Genomic DNA, 19,325 nt, shown 5'->3' with positions numbered 1-19,325 from the left:
CAGAATTAAATGCTATCTAAGTGTAAGGGTTCTCTTTTCTGGTCTTCTTCTCCCAGTCCCTTCTGTGTGTCTATCCAATCATCACTTTATTGCCTAATTTTTTTTACTACTTTTTAAATTTACATTTAGAAATTATTTTTATGAGCAACTCTTACCTTTTGTCTTAGAATTGATCCTAAGTATCAGTTCCAAAACAACTGCTGAAAAATCTAGGCAATTAGGATTAAATGACTTGTCTAGAGCCATACAGCTAGGTCAGATTGGAACCTAAGACTTCCCACTTGACAGGTGTCAATCAAGTTATTTGTGAGTCAAAGATTGGGATAAGAAAAATGAAGTTGGGATCAGGAGGGTCAAAAGACAGACTTACAGACAGACACAAAGGTCCTCATGCTGATCAGTAACAAAGTTTAATGATTTGGGGTACATTTTTATAGAGAAAGTAACGTGGGCTAAGGGATTAGGTAAGCCTTTTGTTAGTGATGATTTACAAGATAGAGATAGTGGATTTAGATTACGTCAGTGGTTCTAAGCAGAGTTTTCTATAGGATAATAAATCACAGGTAAATATGTAACCATCTAGTCCAGATTCTCAGGGAAATGTTTTCTTCAGCGGGTAGAACAAGGACAGCCAATTGTTGTCCAAGTACAGCAGGGAGGGTGGAAAGGAAGGGTTTGGGGGCCTCATGTGAGGAGTGCTTCTGGTCAGACCATGGCTTTGATTTTATTGGGGCCTGCTCTCACTGCTGGGAGCTACATCTGCTCCTTTTTATATAAATTAAACAAATGAAAGCAAGGTAAGTGAGTGGATGATTTGTATGAATTGTGTTAATCCTATTTGCTTGGAAATGGAGCTTTTGATATTTCGTTTTTTACTAAGGCCTTTTTCAGAGTGTGTCTCAGAATATGCTGTGTGTGCTGTCCTTATTGTTTTGTCATAGGCAGATCTTTCTCCATGGCTTTAGCCTAATAGAGGGGGAAATACACTTTGAAAACTTACATTTGATACAGAAATAATTATACCTAATATCAGAATACAAGGTCGTACATCATTATAAGTTACATTTTTCAAGGTAGCTGAACCACAACAATAGTAATAATTGGGCTGGGATTAATAGTTAAGATTGACCATTCTTAGTGAGGCTTGCTACCTCTAGGGATTGTTCTGCCACATGAACTGTTCTTTTGGCTTGTCTCCAAATCATAGGCTTTGGTGACTGGGGTCTTTGGAGCAGTCCTCTGGGTTTTTCACATTTGGCTGTTCCCAGAAGGTTCTCTGCTCTAGGTGTTCATTTCTTGTGTAAATAAAAACAAAACTTCAACTCCCATATTATAATTCTGTTTTTTTTTGTTGTTGTCATTCAGTTATTATCCAAATGAATTAACTTACAAGAGATTCATTTTAACTCCGATTGAAACTTGGGGAAGGGTACATTTTCTTAAGTAGGTAGTGGAACATATTTGATTGCTATACACATTCATATTTCTGAGGCTTCAATTATTATTTCACTTTGCTTTGATTATAACAATTTGCTTTGAAAGGAAAAAGCAGGTAAAGGATTATAACACTGTTTGACTTCAGGTAAGAGTCAGGGTTATTCTTTCCTTTTAGATGGTGGATGTAGTTCAATGATCTGACAACTATGCCTGAATTCAAAACTCAAAAATAATATTAGTGCAATCCCAAAAGCTTTTACCTTAAACAGCAAATCTCACCAGTTGCAGCTTGGTGCTGAAAAATTTCCAATATTTACATATACAATGAAAAGATTTGACTTTACAAGTCATGATAACCAATTTTTCTTTCCAATAATTTTCCAGTTTTTTCTAAGTTTCAATACTCACTACCAATGCTTAAGCTATTTGGCAGTTCTTCCCAATTTATACAGAAAAAGGTTAACAATTCTGTTGGGAGTTAAATTTCCACTAACATTATCTTGATTAATGATGGCTGGGTACAGGGACTGGTCAGTAACTTGGAAGAGAGTCAACATTATCCTAATACATGATATAATATCTTTTGTACACTGCCATAACCAATTTACCTTAAACTTTTAGGTTACAGTACAAATCATATATCATTGTAAGTAAACATGATCAATTTTGAACAAATTGCTTTTTTAAGCATAGGCTTGCATTTATATACTTATTTTCAGTTTTTTTCAGAATTATATTTGCATAAAGTACATGTTTTGGTAACACTCAATATATAACAATTTTGTCAAAAATCCAATACTTGTGACTGCTTAGGTTACGGTATTATTTTCCATACCAGATCAAAATTCAATGAGACTGCTAATTAACACCTTAGGTTTTAAATTTACTGTGAGGAAGGGGTTAATAGGTTTGTAGAAAGTTTTAAATCTTTTGCAATATTATTTAAAAAGTGTCCTGATGTTATGATTTATCTTGGCTTCGTATCCTAGTAGGTGTATGTTGCTTGGGAAATGAAGAAAAATCTTTTTTATTACTAGTAACCTTGTTTTTCTAAACCTCTTTTGCTATTTAGATTATTGTATCTGTAAAATTTGTATGTATTAACCTTGATATTAAATTTCTCCCAATGGATATTGATTTAAAACTTCAGAACTTTGAAATGGATATCCCCCGAATTTTTTACATAATTGATTAAATTTCACCAATAATATTCTGATCTAACATTTGTTGCATGTATTTTGCCCTAGATTTTTCACTCCTTGTCTCCTCTTTACCCTTATAATAAACAGAGGAGAGGCAATTACATTTTATTGTCTATTTCAACAATTTTATGCCAAGTCCTATATGATTTCTGGGCTGGTCAAATTTTTCTCATCAAATGCATTATTCATTTACTCTGTTTGCATATCACATTTGTACATCCATCCTTATCTAATTCAGGTGAAAAATAAAATTTCTTTATAGGTAGCTGTCTACATACATACTTTGTTCTTACAGTGTTCTTACAGAGTCCACTGCTCTATCCACCGACCCCCTTAGCTGCCCTGCCTAATTAATGAATACACAGACAATCTCATGTCACTTAGCTGCTCAGAAATGTCAATGGCTTCTGCACTTCAGGCTTTATGTAATATTATTCCAGTTGTACCTCCAACTTTAACTTACACTTATCCCAAATATATTCTCCATCTCAGTCAAACCAAATTACCTGTTACTTCATGAAGAGTCCATTTATTTTTTTGGCTTCTGTGCCTTTGATCTCACTGTTCTTCATGCTTAGAATTTTGATTCCACTGTCCTCATCTACTGAAAGCTAACCTGCCTATCAAGACCCAGGTGGAATGCTGCTTCCATAAAGAGTTCTCTGGCTTCTTTCTCTCTTCTCCTTTCCACTGGAAGTCATCTTTTTACATCTTTCAAAAGCTGGAGGGCTCAACAAAGGGAAAAATCTATTTTGGATGGGATTCTTATCAATCAGAAGGAATTACTTGTTGGAGGTAGAAATGATGGAAACTCTGGAGGAATATGACCACTCCTTTTTAGAACTTTTAATAGAATGGGAAAGGAAATTTGAGAATAGTCTGACATACAACCTGAATTTGGAGAAAGTGGATCTCAAAGTGTTCAGAGAAAGGACTAAAATTCTCCAGGCAAAGTCAGTGTAGGATGAGTAGAAAGTTCTCGAGAATTAAATTCTGAAGACCTAAAAATAAGAAACCATTTGATTGAGGAAGAAAGATTAAGTTTTAGTTATATAAAGAAACTACAATCATATAAAAATAAATACTTATAGCAGTTCTTTTAATGGTGGCAAGGAATTGGAAATTGAGGGGATATCTATCAATTGGAATGACTGAACAAATTGTGGTATATGGTGGTGATGGAATACTGTTGTGCTATGAGAAATAATGAACAAGATGATTTCAGAAAAAGTGGAAAATCCTACATGAACTGAGGCAGAGAGAAATAAGCAGAACCAGGAGAACATTGATTAACTGTGAAAGACAACTTACTCTGAGCAATACAATAATCTAGGATGATTCTGAAGGACTTATACTAAAGAATGCCATCCACCTCCAGAGAAAGAATTGTTGCAGTTGAAATGCAGATAAAAGCAGACTATTTTTCATTTTAGTTTGTGGTTTTTTTTGGGGGGGGGGTTGGTTTTATATGAGTATTCTCTTACAGCAGTGACTAATATGGAAGCTTGTTTTGCATGATAATACATCTGTAACCCAGTTCAAATTACTTGCCATCTCCAGGAGGAGGAAAGGAGACAATTTGGATCTTATAAGTTTGGAAAATGTATGTTGAAAATTATTATTACATGTAATTGGGAAAATAAAATATTAAAAAATATAAACTACTATAAGTACCCAGAGAACTCACAACCAACTTAAATTTTAAAGAAATGGACAGAATATGGTAGAGTCTTATATGAATACCATCAGGAGGACAAAGGTCCAAATGAGTGGGGGTTGGGTAGGAAAGCTAAGGATACCCCCCCAAAAAAGTTTACTGGACAAAAGATAAAAGGGTTAAAACAGTGATAAACGAACAGAACTCATCAATTCCTACATTGCTACTGTTTTTTTCCTGCCACTGGAAAAGATGCCAGTTATATTACTTTTCCTCAATGACATATTTTCCAAGAATGTTTATTGTGGGTGCTTTATTCAAATATGTTTTTTCTTTAGCCTTCCAACATTGGTTCCATGGCTCTGACAGAGAGTGCTTTATTCCATCATGGTTTATCAAAAGTTGTTTACAGTGGACCTCATCCTCAAAGGGAGACATTAACAGCTCAGAATCGGTAAGATTGGGAAATATAATTTGTTACATAATACTCAAAGAATCATTTTACATATTATTGTTGTTATATTATAGTTATTAAGGTTTTGTGAACTCTTTTTTGTTTTCTTTCTAGGTTTGAAGTGTTCACATTCCTTTTATTGTGTTACAATGCTGCCTTAACCTACATGCCTAATATTTCTCTTCAGTCACTATGTCGAATTTGTTCAAGGTAAATTAAAAACTGAATTTGGAGCTTTTATTTGGTATCACTAAACTAACTTGTTATATTGTCAGTGATAACTTCCTTGCTCTGTTTTTTCCAACACTTTAAAAATGAAAAGTTGCAAAAAAGAATACATTTAGCTAAATAAAGGAAACTTACCAAATATATAAAAGGGTTGGTAGTGCTTAGCATAGTGCCTGGCACAAGTAGGTTTTTAATAAATGTTCATTTGATTGAATGATTTTCATATCCTCTTAGTAATGAGGGATCCATATCTCTGCGCATTAGGACCCATGTTATGTTAGAATGGTGAGTGGTGGCTGTTCGGTTTATTTTTATAAACTCTCTACCAGTTAAGAGATAGGAAGTGAAAGTGGGGAGATGCCTTTGGGAACTTCACAATGCTAGGTATATTGTGCTAGGCTCTTCCTAAATGCTTATTGACTCAGCTTGACCTGGAATCATTGAAAGTACACAAATGAAGGGTTTGAAATTAAATTGGTTATCGGAAAGTCTTTTGGAGTCATTGGAGTGTTGGGAGCTAGTCAGAGGAAGAAAGCAGAGGATAAAAAATGGGAGGACCAGAGGAGAAGATAGAGCCAAGAAAAGCCAAAGACTCATGGGAGAATTTGATTGTAGTCTTAGATTCATACCTTAATTGGATGATTCCTCAATTAAAATTTAATTAGGTTTCTTGTTCTTGAAGGTGATACTGAATTATGTGCTTTATCTTTCTCTACCAAATATGTGGATATCAGTACTTCCAGGATCTAGTTTCATCAGCACAGGAATTCCCTCTAGCAGTTATTCTAACATAGTAAATAAGAAGAGCCATTTGTCTGTGGCTCAGAGAGGCTCTAACTTGTTCAAGATCACAGGGCAGGTTTTGAACTCAGTTCTCTTGACTTCAAATCCTTTATCCCTTTGTTATGCTATACTGAGGAAAGCGGATCATCAGACCTACTCAGCATTGTGTGAGGCTCCCTTCATCTGCTTCTTTGACTTTTAAGAGGTTGAGGTGATGCAGTCTTGCCCAACCTGTACCCCAAACCTAAACCCTTGGCTGTAGTGCCCTATACTTTTTCCTCCCTGCTCCTTACTCATCTCTTATCCTGTGCCTTTACCTTTGCCTTACTTGAAATGCTTTCCTGAAGGCACTGCTAAGTGCTATTTTGATCTCCATCAATCTCTGACAAACTTGCCCCATTCATTTGTGAGGTTGCTTGGGGCTGTGCTGTGATGATCCCCTGGTTTGTTCTACTTTGAATAGTCAAAATCTCTAAGGAGGAGCAGACAGAAAATGTCTTCTGGTCTTGGGTTCAGAATCAGGCTACTTTCACATTAACACAAGGAGATCTTTTGGATGGGTTCTGCTGTTTTTTTTTTTTCTGCAGGTCCAGGGAGATGGCACTGAGCATTGGGCCTGACCTGCGGGTTTTTGTGGGCCCAGGGCCTACAGCAGGCCTGAGGAAAGGCTAGTAGACTGGAATTGATAGGACTCACTTAATGAAAGAAGGGGAGAAACAGAAAGGAAATCTTACTAACTCCCATAGGGGTAGGCTAGGCAAGAAGAGCCTCTTGAAGATGGGGCAGGGAAGCAAAGAGAGAGACTGCTTTTGCTTCGAAGCATTTGTGACTCATTGAGTTCCATTTCTTTTATCTGTATAACAAGTGAACCAAATATATTTAAAAATGAAAAACCTCTTACCTTCTGTCTCAACTGATTGTAAGGCAGAAGAGTGATAAGGGCTAGGCAATGGGGGTTAAGTGATTTGCCCACGGTCACCCAGCTAGGAAGAGCCTGAAGCCATATTTGAATCCAGGACCCCCATCTCTAGGTCTGGCTTTCTATCCAATAAATCATCTAGCTGCCCCTTCCCCCTTAAAAAATGTTATTTTTAATGCTTACCTTCTCTCTTAGAATTGATACTAAGTATTGGTTCTAAGGTAGAAGAGAATATATCTTAATTATAAATGAATGTGTCAAATATATAAATAGAAAACTCATGTTGGCCATTATCTTTGCTAACTTGCCCCAAGAACTGGGGAGCTGATGACAGTGAGGGCCAGAAGAGCCCATTCTTCTCTAGAGGCACAAATTATGCCACAAAGGCCTCCTTGGAGTGCTGGCAAGCAGCTTGCTAGTATTTCCAAAGGCTTTATTTCCCTCCATGATTTCAGGATTTCTTTTAAAACCTCTGTGTGGGAATTTAATGCAGAAATCAAGTGGTCCTGATGCTCGTGCTCTTTGTGAAAACAGGTTTTAATGTTGCCATTGAAGTGGAGAATCCTGGGTCCCCAGAGCAGGATGATTGGGTCTGAGGGGCCAAGCAGATTCCTAGGAAAATCCCCAAGAAAGAGGATGGGATGCAAGGAAGGAATGATAGAATTCTGAAGAACTAGAAGAGAGAAACACAAGGAGCTAATGTTCATTTCATGGTGGCCCTAATAAGCAAAATGCCATTTAAAGAAAAGTGCTAACATTGATTTTGATATATTTTTTTTGAGAAACAAAAATTGAAGTGTGCCTCCCATAGTTTGCTAAGCATAGTACCTCATGGCTGCATTCAGAAGGAAGAAGTTTTTAGACAGTCTACACATTTCTACTAATCTACTTCATACTGAATGAATAACAAAGGCTAAGGAAATGGAAATATGTGAAGCCTCAAGGATTCCACTCAGTCCTTGAAACACAATCACCCTAGGAATAGAGCCAGGAAGACATCCATTGCCATTCTCCTCCTCCTCCTCCTCCTCCTTTCTTCTTCATTTTCATCTCTTCCTCCTTCTGGAAATGCTGGTTAGGAAAAGTTCCTACTCTGGGGAACTCTTTTATGTGGACTTCATGAGAACCCCCATTGCCTACTTCTCTACTGAGAGTAAGTCATGTCATAAAAGGCAGGACCTAGTGTGGAACTGAAAGTGTTGACTTGACCAAGAGAGGGTACTTGGCACCTTCAGACTCTGTTAAATCATGAGAAATGAGCAAGTCATGGCCCAGCCAATCCTTTCATTTTGGGTCATTGATATTTTGATCACCATTTAGCTGACTTCTAGAGTCTGGAGTGTTTATCATTAAGCATCAGAATGGGCTGGTTCCCCTACAAGATGGTAATATGGCCTGACCTGGTGCATATACAAACCCGTGTGGGTACATATACATGCATGTTTATATATATACATATATACACACATATATTTGTATATGTGTATATGTATCTATTCAATTCATCTAAGAAAAAACTTTTTTGGAAAAAGTTATAAATTTTAAATTTCTGGTGGAAATGTACTAAGCAAATTAATTTACAATGTTAAGGAATACATTAATTAATTGATCAAATTTATTAACATAATATTTAATTTTTTCCAGAATTTGCATTTGTGGTTTTCCTCAACAACGCCTGAGAGCATACCAAGAGATTAATTACAAGATCCCAGTTTCTGCAGAATTCATGGTGCAAATGTTAACAGGAATTTATTTTGCCTTGTAAGTTTATCACGTGTACAAACTATATAACTTTTGATCTTTTGGAGAGAGTGCCATCTGTTAATGTACTCTGTGGTAAATTAGATTACAGTACTAGGATAGAATAACCTCTTTCAATTACTCTTCTAAGATTTACAATTTAGGTATTTTTGTATAAAAGGAATGGAATTAAACTCTTGACAAAAGCTTGCTTCAGAAAAGTTTTTTAGAATGGTTGAAAGATTCTGTATGTCACCAAGAAATAGATTATAACAGCATTAATATATTTTATAATAGAGGAGAATTTTAAGCAAAGTCTAAATCTTGCTTCATTCATTCAGTTGGGGATCAAATAAGACTTAGTAAGACTTAGGTGAATGCCCATATAATTCTTTTCTTCTCTTTTATCCTTTATTCACTTTACATGTTTTCTGGAAAATTGCATTGCTTTTTAGAAAGTTCTCTGACTTCATGATCTTTAGACTGGCTTTCCAAAGCCTCTCATGATTATATGAGAAACTAAGAACATAAATATTTTAGCATACTTATAGAAAGTTGTTTGTCATGATTATATAAAACAAGTGAATTTCTAGTTGGTTGGAATTTATTCAGCACAGTAATGCTTAATAAATGTTTGTCGAACAAAGGGATCTTTAGCTAGCAGGAGGAAGTCAGACATTGTGCCCTTAATCTGACAGTGAAAGTAAAGATTTTATTCTTCTCTCTATTCCTTTCATCCTGTTGTACCTAGGAAGATCTGTCATCTCTAGAATCACAATTAAGTCTGCATAGGACTTTAGGAAAACATATTCTTTTAGGTTTTCAGAAGTCTTTATTGATTTACTGAGGGTAATAATATTTGCTTGGGCTTAGAAGGGAGAAAAATGAAAACTGCTTCATATTTCTGGGAACTGAGAGGACAGCATATCTTATTTACATATTTCATATGGTTTGTAGAAATATCTTCTGATGCTCCCCAATAGATGACAGCTGCCACTTATAATTAATCTCACCTTACATGAGAGCTGTATGTTGAGACCACTCATTTGTTGGAGACCAACCATCAGAGCTGAGATAAGACCTTTGTATACCTGAGACAAGATGATGAAAACTCTTTTACATTACTCGTACACAAACGTAACCTATGTCAGACAGTCGAGTATTTATTGAGCACCTGCTCCTTCCAAATCTGACACAGGGAGTGGAGTGTTCTGGTATTAACACGTGCAATTACTTTAAAAGCCATCTTCACAAGCAATCCTTGTGATATACTCCCCTCCCCACCTATTACACCCTCTTTGGTGCCCTGCCTCACCGGACCCCGGGCATGGCCCCATGGCTGACTTTCAATAGCTTCCCTTTGCAGCCAGAGACAAACTTCACCACACAACAGGTGGAGTGCTACTGGTATATTCCACATAAAAACAAAATACCAACCCAAGGGATCGTGCCACTTGATAACTCCAGTATAAAGGAAAGGTTAGAAACATTTCTAAGTCAAACAGGAAGTTAAGTCCATTTTTATACCCACAGATTGTTGTATTTTTGGATACATAATTTGTCAGTCAACAAGCATTTGTCAAGGGCCTGTTATGTGCCAGGCACTGGGCTAAGCACCCAGGGATACCAAGAAAGGCAAAAAAAGTCCCTGGGCTGAGGGAGCACACACTGCCTACCTAATGGGGGAGACAACATGGCAGAGGGCTCAGGACAAAGGGGAACCACTCAGCATGAGGGAAGGTGTTAGGCTTCTTGGAGAAGGTGGAATTGTAACTGTGCCTGGTAGAAATCGAGGGAAGCCAAGAAGCAGTGATGGAGAAGCAGAGAATTCCTAGAATTCAAAATTTTAAAGAAAAATATGTTCAACACCAATATTTCCTCACAAAATCCTTATCTTCAACTTACTGAACCAATTGGGCTCCCTGGAAGAGTTTAGGGAGACACCATTATAGAAGGGGCCGCCATTTCTGTGCCAGGTGCATTCTGATACAGATTTCACTGACTGAGGCCACATCATCCTTTACATTTCCTGATGGCCTCCCTCACCTGCCACACAGAACATCTTTAATCCCCAAATGAGGATTAGAGATTTTTTAAAAGTCTTTTTATTCAAACTCTTCTTCTTCGAAGTAGCCTGCCAAATTGCCATCCCTAAAGCCCAGGCCTAGCCACCTCATGCTCCTGTGCAGAAGCTTAATTGGTTCCCTCTAGGATCTAATCTATAGTCTCAAGTTGGGTATTTAAAGCCTTTTTCATTCTGTCTCCAGCCTCCCTTTCTAGGCTCATTGCCCATTATGCTTCCCATACTCTGCTTTCTAGTCCATCTGGCCCATTTGCTGCCCCCAGCACAACATTCCATCTAGCATCACCAAACTTTGGCCTAGAAGTGCCTTTTTTCTTCCCCCTGTTTCTTTGACTCCTCAGATACCACCTCTTCCAGGAGGCCTTTCATGATTCCTTCCTTCTTATATACTGGTGCTACACTTCCCTGCCACTCTGGAAATCCCTTTGTATTTGCTTTTCTATGTCTGTCTGTATTGTTTTCATCTCCAACAGAGTGGAAGACTTGTGAGTGGAGGATTATTTCATGTTTGTCTTTTTATCCCTGTTGGCTAGCATAGTGCATGAGACCTGGTCACTGCTTAGTGAACATTTGTTGAATGAATGAAGCTTTCTGCATGAATCTATCTTTTGAGGGAAAATCTGAATGGATCAGTATAATTTTTCTCTTTGCCAGTCCTATATCTGCCACAAAAAGGGGTAAAGGGCTCAAAGTTTATCCTCCAGGAGCAGTGTCTTGCTCCCTGCTACTTCTTGTCCAAGTGACAAGCCAACCTTCTCCAGCACTGTCTTTTCATAGGTGGCAGCTCCTGGATTTGGGCACAGAAGGTGGTACAATATAGCCACCATCCATCCTGATCATTCATTGGTTGGGCTTGTGTCTGGTTTGGTTCTATCTCTGAAATAGCCCTTCATCTTCATGGACAGTTTATGCTTCATAGAAGTTCAAAACCATGAGTATATCAATGAAACTGTAGCATCATGTACTTCAGAACCACTTTATCAGAATCCTTAGGAATAACAAGGGCTCATTAGTTGTAGATTCCCAGTAAAGGCTGGGGGAGTTGTTGGCAGTTAAGCCACATGCTGTTTTGAATGTTCATTCCAGAATATATAGCATGTTACACTTTGAACTACTTTGAAGTTGTATCTTGTTTGCTCAACTTCCATTCTATAAATAGAAAAATGTTCTTTAGAAGAAAAAAAGACAAATATAAAATTTCATTTTATTACTATTCACAAGCCTCAATATGTTAGAAAGGAATTCAGAGATTTGAAACTGTTTCAGAGAATGGAATGGAGAGGCAGTGTGCTTACTAATACAGTTAGCTGTCGCTCTTACAGAAAATAAATATAATGTCTAGTTATGATGTTGTCTAACTATATAGAATGAATGAAGAAAGTTATACACTTTGGATTTAATTTTTGTAGTTATAATGGAGAGTGGGATCTGGCCCAGATGGCACTGGAAGATGTCCTGTACAGAGCCCAGTTGGAATTGTATCCTGAACCATTGCTGGTACGTGCTGCATGACTCATTCTGGATTTTTCAACTTTTGAATTAGGATAAGCAGTGAAGCTGCCATTCCCAGTGTAGGAAACCTACTCCGAATTCTCAGTAATTTAGCACCTTGTCTTGCTGGGCAATGAAATGTTATACATGAAAAGGAACTCCATAATTATTAAAGCATTCTGAGACCATCATTAAGTACCTTTCTGGCTCTGGAATAAGTCATTGCATTCCATACATAGGTGCGTGTCCACAAGTTTTGACTTGTTTAGTTGGCATCTAAATGAACATACCAAGACTTTTGTCTGCTCATGTTTTCTGGAGAGTCTATAGATTTATTCACTCAGGCCTTTCCTTAAAAGGGTAACGGGATTTAAAACTTGATACCTATTTATTTATTTGATGTTGATCATTTTAAGTCGTATCTTTCCTTCTTAGGTTGCTAATGCAATAAAGACTTCATTGCCTACAGTTGCCATGACATCTGCTAAGGATGGTAAAAGATGCATTCAGGTTGAAATTACACCATCTTCATTGAAAATATCCAGAAATGCAGTAACCAGCCTGTCAATAAGAGGGCATAGATGGAAAAGACATGGTGAGAAATATGTGCTCTAACAAGATGATTGTTAATTGCAAAATATTAAAAAACCAGATTCTCTTATCTTTATATCATTACTTCAGAGAGTTCAGTATGTAAGTAAATGGTACTTTAATGGCCTGGAAAGTGTTAACGACCCTCCAAGGATCTATGTAATTTGTTATCAAAGCGTGCCTTAGGCACTAGGGAGAACTCACCTGCTTTGTGCATACCGCATATATGTTTTGCATAACATGTTAGTGAATGAAAATTAGCTTTGATTTATTTTTCAAACATTTTTATTTCAAATGGAAGAGGTGTAATTCAAATGGAAAACTGTAATTGCACTCATTCGTTATTTTTGGCTTTTGTGCTTCTGTGAATGGCTACACACCGAATGTTGCTTAATAATGGTTCTGATTGCTAAATTACTGTACCAGCAGGTAGGCGGATGGGTTGAGGCAGAATAGCAGTGGTTTTAAGGTTTTTTCTTTTTCCTGGTTAAGGAATATCACAATATAACAGCAGCTTCAAGCCTTTCTATTTCTTTGGAATTAGATTTTTCTTTGTAAAATCTATCATTGTTTCAACAGTTCATTACTTTCATTATTTTACATTTTGCTGGCCTTTGCCAGTCTTTCTTCGTGCTCTCTCCTCTACCTCCCTTCTCTTTCCTAACTTCTGTCCTTCGTGTATCCTTTTCTTCTTCATCTTTTTTCTCCTCTTCATCATCTTCTCTCTTCATCCTTTCCTCAAAGGGTGATTCTAGATTGGAGGGGTGTGTGTGTGGGGGGGGGGGGGAAATAGCACTTTCCTAGGAAGCAGCTTTTAATATGCAAGGGCTTATTTGGGGGCAGAAAAAAATGAAACCAAACCCATTTCCCAATCCTCTTTTGATTGACCAAGATAGTCATGGTAGCTCCTGTTTTTGTTGGTGAATCTGATTTCCGCTGCCACTTTGTTCTCTGGAGCTAAGGGAAAATAAGCAAAGGAGACAAATGAGACTCTTCCAGGAAATAGGAAATAAGGAGTTGCCCCCTGGGGTGAATGAGGCGGCAGAAAAAACCAGGCAGCTTGATTAAATGACTGTGGGAGTAAAGAAATTTTCTCTTTTCAATGAATTCTTCCACAATTTCAATTGATGCCCTGGATTTTTTAGACACTTCAAGAAAGATACAAAAATGTTAATATTTCCTATTAGTAAGACATCAGTTGGTGGTTTAAAACAAACAAGCCATATGTGACTCTCTGTCCTAAAACCTACTAGTCACTTTTAGTGATAACTCAGATACTTCAGTGCAAATATTTGTCATCTTAAAAAACAATGCTACTGTCTTAGACACAGAGAGGGGTGAGGAAAAGATAGAAACCCACTCGAGTGCAAGTGAGAGCATGTTGCAGCTTGATTTGCTTGTTGCTGTAATCATTGATAAGCAGAGCTGTGGGTTTTGTCTAATCTGTGCCAACGATGACGGGTTGCCCAATCCAAATCCACAGGCGCCTCACTCTCCAGCAGATCAGCTGGAAATTCTACCCGAGAAACTAGCTTTGCCTTTCTAATTGGTTGTCTTGACAAGATGAACAGAGAGAGAATCACACTGCGATGGAAACTTTCCAAAGTATTAGAAATGAGAACTAGAATCTCAGTGTTGAAAGAGACCTCAGAAGTCATCTCATCCAATGCTTACCATTCCTGACATGTGCTCAGCTGGCCCATGTTTGGACTTCTCTAATGACAGGGAACTCTCTACCTTCCTAGATAGCTCTGTTCCATTATTGGGCAGGCAGATTATGACTGAACATCTGGGGTTTTTTCCCCCACATTCCATCCCTTCAGACATTTTAAAACTATAGTTTTTCTCTTCTATTAGGTTTTTCTTAGCCATGAAATTTTCTCTCCTCTAGGCTAAACATCCCCTTCATTAAAAAACAAATTAACCAGAAAATGTAAACCTAGATACATTTCGAAAATATATACTACGGTAAATGATCATCAAAGTTCACAAAATGTATTATTTGCAGGAATAATCCTAATTTTTTTCAAAAGAGAAGAGATTGCTCTGTGATCACCTTTCTATTTATATTTTTTGGTATGTCATCAGATCCAAATAGATCCTCTTTAAGGCCAACACATGTCTTATCATCATTGGCAATTCTTGGGGGAGGGGGCTCCTTCTTATGCTGAGGCCTTCCTGTTGCTATTATTTGATTATTCCTTACAACCAAAGCATAAAAGCTGGAGCAGTCTTACTGATAAGGATCCATGAGGATGAATGTTGTATTTAGGCAAGGAGATTTCAGGCCTGCAAAGTGGATCCAGAGTCCAGGTTTGCCCACTGCTGTGCCCAAGGATTGGCACATAAGAAGTGCTTCATCAATGAATGCTCGCTTGACCTTAAGGTCCAGATTCTTCCTTTGAAGCCCCTTGCCTACTGGGTCTAGGGCCCCCTCCTCTAATTCCCCAGGTGCTTTGGGCTGCTTTCTTTGGCTAGAGGCTTATTTTCTTTTTCCGATTTGTTCCCCAAGTTCAGTCAAGGTAGGATGTTTGACCCTTCCATGGTCTTGATCTTTGTGGTCTGAAGGATCAGCAGCTCCAGCACTAGAACCTGTGATGATTGGCGCTGTCAGAAAGTAAGGGATCTCCTCTCTGCATTTCCTTTCCATCTCTCTTCTTTTCTTCCTCCCAGTCTGCCACTTTTCTTCTTATTTTCATTTCTCATTTTGTTCCTTCTTCCCCTTCCCTTTCTGCTTTTTCTCTTGTTCTCATTGACTCTACCCAGTGCTCCATATTTGCTGATATAAGGCAAAAAGTGGGCAATCCTGGCTTGGGAGATAGCAGCCAGAAGGAAAAGGGGGTGGCAAGAGGAAAGGAAGAAGAGAGAAGAGGAGATGTGATTTCCCTCGGAAAAGAGGACCTCCTCTCCATGGAAACAGACAGTGCATAGAGTGCCAGGCCCAGAGTTGGGAAGGCCTGGGTTCAAATCTGGCCTCAAATAATTCCTAGCTGTGTGACCCTGGGCAAGTCCCTTAGTTTCCATTGTCTAGTCCTTGCTGCTCTTCTGTCTTATAATTGATACTAAGATATAAGGTGAAGGTTTAAAAAAAAAAAAGAAAAAAAAACAGTCCAAAAAAGATTTGTCAGACATTTGGGTCCATGCATTAGAAGGTCATATTACTTTAGACCATTTTCAATATCTGAAAAAAAGCCATTTATTATTATGGTTTCTGAAGATGTTTTTCAATCTTAGCCTTCTAAACTATAGAGAAGACAGGAAGTGCTAGAGGCTTAAGATTGCCTTATAACTCCTTGTTCTTTGGGTAGTTTTTCTCTCTGTTACTCACATCTCTGCATTTTTCTTTCCTAACGTTATCTTTGGTCTAATTCCATTCTTTGACTAGATGTGTCCTCCCCCTAATATTATAGGGCCAGTTGCCAAGCAGGGTCATTAGATGCAGTAAGTACTGTCTGACCAAATAGATATGTGGGCATTTGTGTATGTGGCTCTGATTGTGCTTACAAACATTCTCTTAACACTAACTGAAGTTTGCTGTTATGTGTGTTCCTTTTCAGACCATAATGCAATCAAAATTACATTCAACAAAAACCAGCAGAAAGTCTAAAAATTAATTGGAAATGAAATAATATTATGCTAAAGAATGAATGGGTCAAAGAACGAATCGGAGAAATAGTCAATAATCTCATTAAAGAAAATGACAATGAGGAGACAACATTCCAAAATTTACAGGATGTAGCAAAGCTAAACTTTAGGGGAAAATGTGTATCTCAAAATGCTTACATCAGTAAAATAAGAGAAAGTGCAGACCAGTGAATTGGACATGCAACTAAAAAAATCTAGAAAAGAACAAATTAAAAATTAAACACCAGGGGCAACTAGCTAGCTCAGTGAAAAGAGAGCCAAGTCTGGAAATGGCTAGTCCTGGATTCAAATCTGACCTCAGACACGTCTTAGCTGTGTGACCCTGAGCAAGTCATTTAACCCCAATTTCTTAGCCCTTACCACTCTTCTGTCCTAGAACCAATACTTGGTATTGATTCTAAGAAAGAAGGTATGGGTTAAAAAAACTAAATACCAAATTGGAAATCCTGAAAATCAGAGGAGAGATTAATAAAATTAAAAGTAGGAAAACCATTGAACTAATAATAAATAAGACCAGGAACTGTTTTTTAAATAAAATAGATAATAATTGGTTATTTTGATTTTTAAAAAGGTGAAAACAAAATTTCCAGTATAAAAGATGAAAAAGTTGAAATCACAACCAGTGAAAAAGAAAATAAAGCAATTATTGGGAGTTATTTTGCCCAGCTATATGCCAATAAATCTGACAACTTAAGTGAAAAAGAAGAATATTTGTAAAAATATAAGCTGCTCAGATTAACAAAAGTGGAAATATAATGCTTAAACAATCATATCACAGAAAAGGAAATTGAGCCAACTATCAAAGAATTCTTTAAGAAAAAGGCCCTAGGGCCAGAGGAATTCACAAATGACTTCTACCATTCAAAGAACAATTAACTACAATATTACATAAACTATTTGGAAAAATAGGGGAAGAAGGAATTCTTCTAAATTCCTTTTATAACACAAACAGAGTACTAATGCCTAAACCAGAAGGAGCTAAACCAGGGGAAAACGCTATACTCCAGTCTTCCTAATAAATATATATGCAAAAATTATAAATAAAATACTAGCAAGGAGATTTCAGCTTTATATCACAAAGATCCTACACCATAACCAGGTGGGTTTTATATCAGAAATGTAGGAATGGTTCAATATTAGGAAAACTATCAGCATAATTGACTATCTCCATAATAAAAGCAACAGAAACCATATGATTTTCTCAATAGATGTAGAAAAAGCTTTTGACAAAATACAACATCCATTCCTTATAAGAACATTAGAAAACACCAGGATAAATGGAGCTTCCTTAAAGCGACAAATAGCATCTCTCTAAAACCATTGGCAAGAATTATCTTTAATGGGGATAAACTAGAATCTTTCCCGGTAAGATCAGGGGTCAAGCAAGGAAGTCCTTATCACCATTAATATTTAATATTGTACTAGAAATGCTAGTTATATTAGTAAGAGCAGAAAAAGACATTGAAGGAATTAGGCAATGAGGAAACAGTTATTACTCTTTGCAGATGACATGACGGCATACATAGAGAATCCCAGAGAATCAACCAAAAAACTAATAGAAACAATTAACAACTTTGGAAAAGCTGCAGGATATAAAAGAAACCCACATAAATCATCAGCATAACAAATATCGAACAGAATAAGGTCAGAAAAACCTGGAAAAATTTATATGAGCTGCTGCTGGGTGTGTGTGTCTGAGTGTCTGTGCCTGTGTCTGTCTGTCTTCATTTCATTGTGATAGCTTTTGGGGATTGGGAGCCATGTGACAGGAAATTTAACTGGTAATCAGAATTTTTCACTTTTCAACCAATGTTCTTTAGACAAACTGTTCAGTCCTATTTTTCAAAGCTTTTCTTTTTATTTTGAATATTTGAGAAGTTATTTAAAAACTTAACAATTCGGTTTCAGTGCAGATGTTTGTAGAGTATCATTAGAATGGAAGGCCCACTTTTTTCCTCTAAATGAAAATTAAGAACTATATTGATTACCAACTTTTGGGTTTGTTTTCTTTCTTCAAGGGGTTGGGGGAAGGAAGAAACACTCTAGATAAGGAAGAAACCCAGCCCAGCTGTTTCCAAGGCTAGCTTCTCAGACCTGCTCTAGATGGGAGGGAGACTGGAAGGGAGAAAGGGAGAATATGAAGATGAGGAAGGGATGAGAGAAGGGGAAAGAAGTATTAAACAAGGTAATATTTGGTGCTTTAGGTTAGAAGAAAAAAGAGGAACAACACAAGTTGCAGTGATAATAATGCTGAGTAAGAGGATGTTTAAGTTGGGGAAGGAAACTCTGTCCTCTCCTCCAGAGAGTCCCAGATGTCTCCCCAAAGCCTTTTTTCTCACTCACCTTTTCCTCTGAATCCTGAAGTGACCTCTTGCCTATCTTCTACTCTCAATTTTAAGTCTCTCCAAAGATGTTATCCTCATTTGTCTTCTGCCCCCTTCACGATCCCAGCTCTTCTCTCCTACTCATTTCCATGTTTGTCTGGCTTTCTCTTTCTCTAACCTTCCTAAGTCTGCTCCCCATGCTGGGAATGCTCTTAAGTGTCTTCCCTCTTGTCTTTTAAAATATTTTTAAAAAAATATTTCAGTGTCAAAATTATAGTTTACTTTAGTTAATGTATTTTTACAAATTATGAGTGTTTATTTTTTCCAGATTTCTCTCCAGCCAAAAAGAATCACATAGTAAATTAAATAAATGGGAGCCCACTTAATCTTATTCACTCTTTTTCATGATTTGTATTCTTATGTCAGTATTAAGGTTATGGTGTGTCAATCCCTCTGGGAATAGATTATGTTTCTTTGGCTTTGCTTCGGTATGCCTTGTTGTTTACAGTACAGTTATCCCTGGGAGATTGAATATGAATTGGATTTTTAGAAATCAAGTCTCATTTTGAAACTCCTAAGGGGGAGCTCACTTTTTAAAGCGATCTTAAGGTAAATCTTTTTATAAGGTAAAAAATATCTTTAATGCACCTCTTTGGATAATTTTAGATTTTTATACATTGCATTTGCTTAAAGTAGGACAAACGTAATGATTATATAGCCAATACCATGAATGACAACAGTTCTGAAGGATGGTCCTATCAATGTGATTAC

At 37.2% G+C, this 19,325-nt stretch overlaps 1 protein-coding gene across 1 annotated transcript in view; it reads left to right on the top strand.

Annotated features, from left to right (window-relative positions):
- The window catches only part of FAM126A (family with sequence similarity 126 member A), a 61,026-nt gene that overhangs the window by 29,133 nt on the left and 12,568 nt on the right, over positions 1 to 19,325 (top strand). Inside the window, exons 6-10 of the mRNA XM_044678855.1 lie at positions 4,635 to 4,750; positions 4,865 to 4,960; positions 8,325 to 8,441; positions 11,913 to 12,000; positions 12,430 to 12,589. Of these exons, the coding sequence (XP_044534790.1) occupies positions 4,635 to 4,750; positions 4,865 to 4,960; positions 8,325 to 8,441; positions 11,913 to 12,000; positions 12,430 to 12,589 (577 nt within the window). The remainder of the gene's footprint in view (positions 1 to 4,634; positions 4,751 to 4,864; positions 4,961 to 8,324; positions 8,442 to 11,912; positions 12,001 to 12,429; positions 12,590 to 19,325) is intronic.

Source organism: Gracilinanus agilis, chromosome 5 (genome assembly GCF_016433145.1).
Source record: "Gracilinanus agilis isolate LMUSP501 chromosome 5, AgileGrace, whole genome shotgun sequence".
In the NCBI taxonomy this organism is placed as follows: Eukaryota; Metazoa; Chordata; class Mammalia; order Didelphimorphia; family Didelphidae; genus Gracilinanus; species Gracilinanus agilis.
This window is presented reverse-complemented; position numbering and strand designations above follow the sequence as displayed.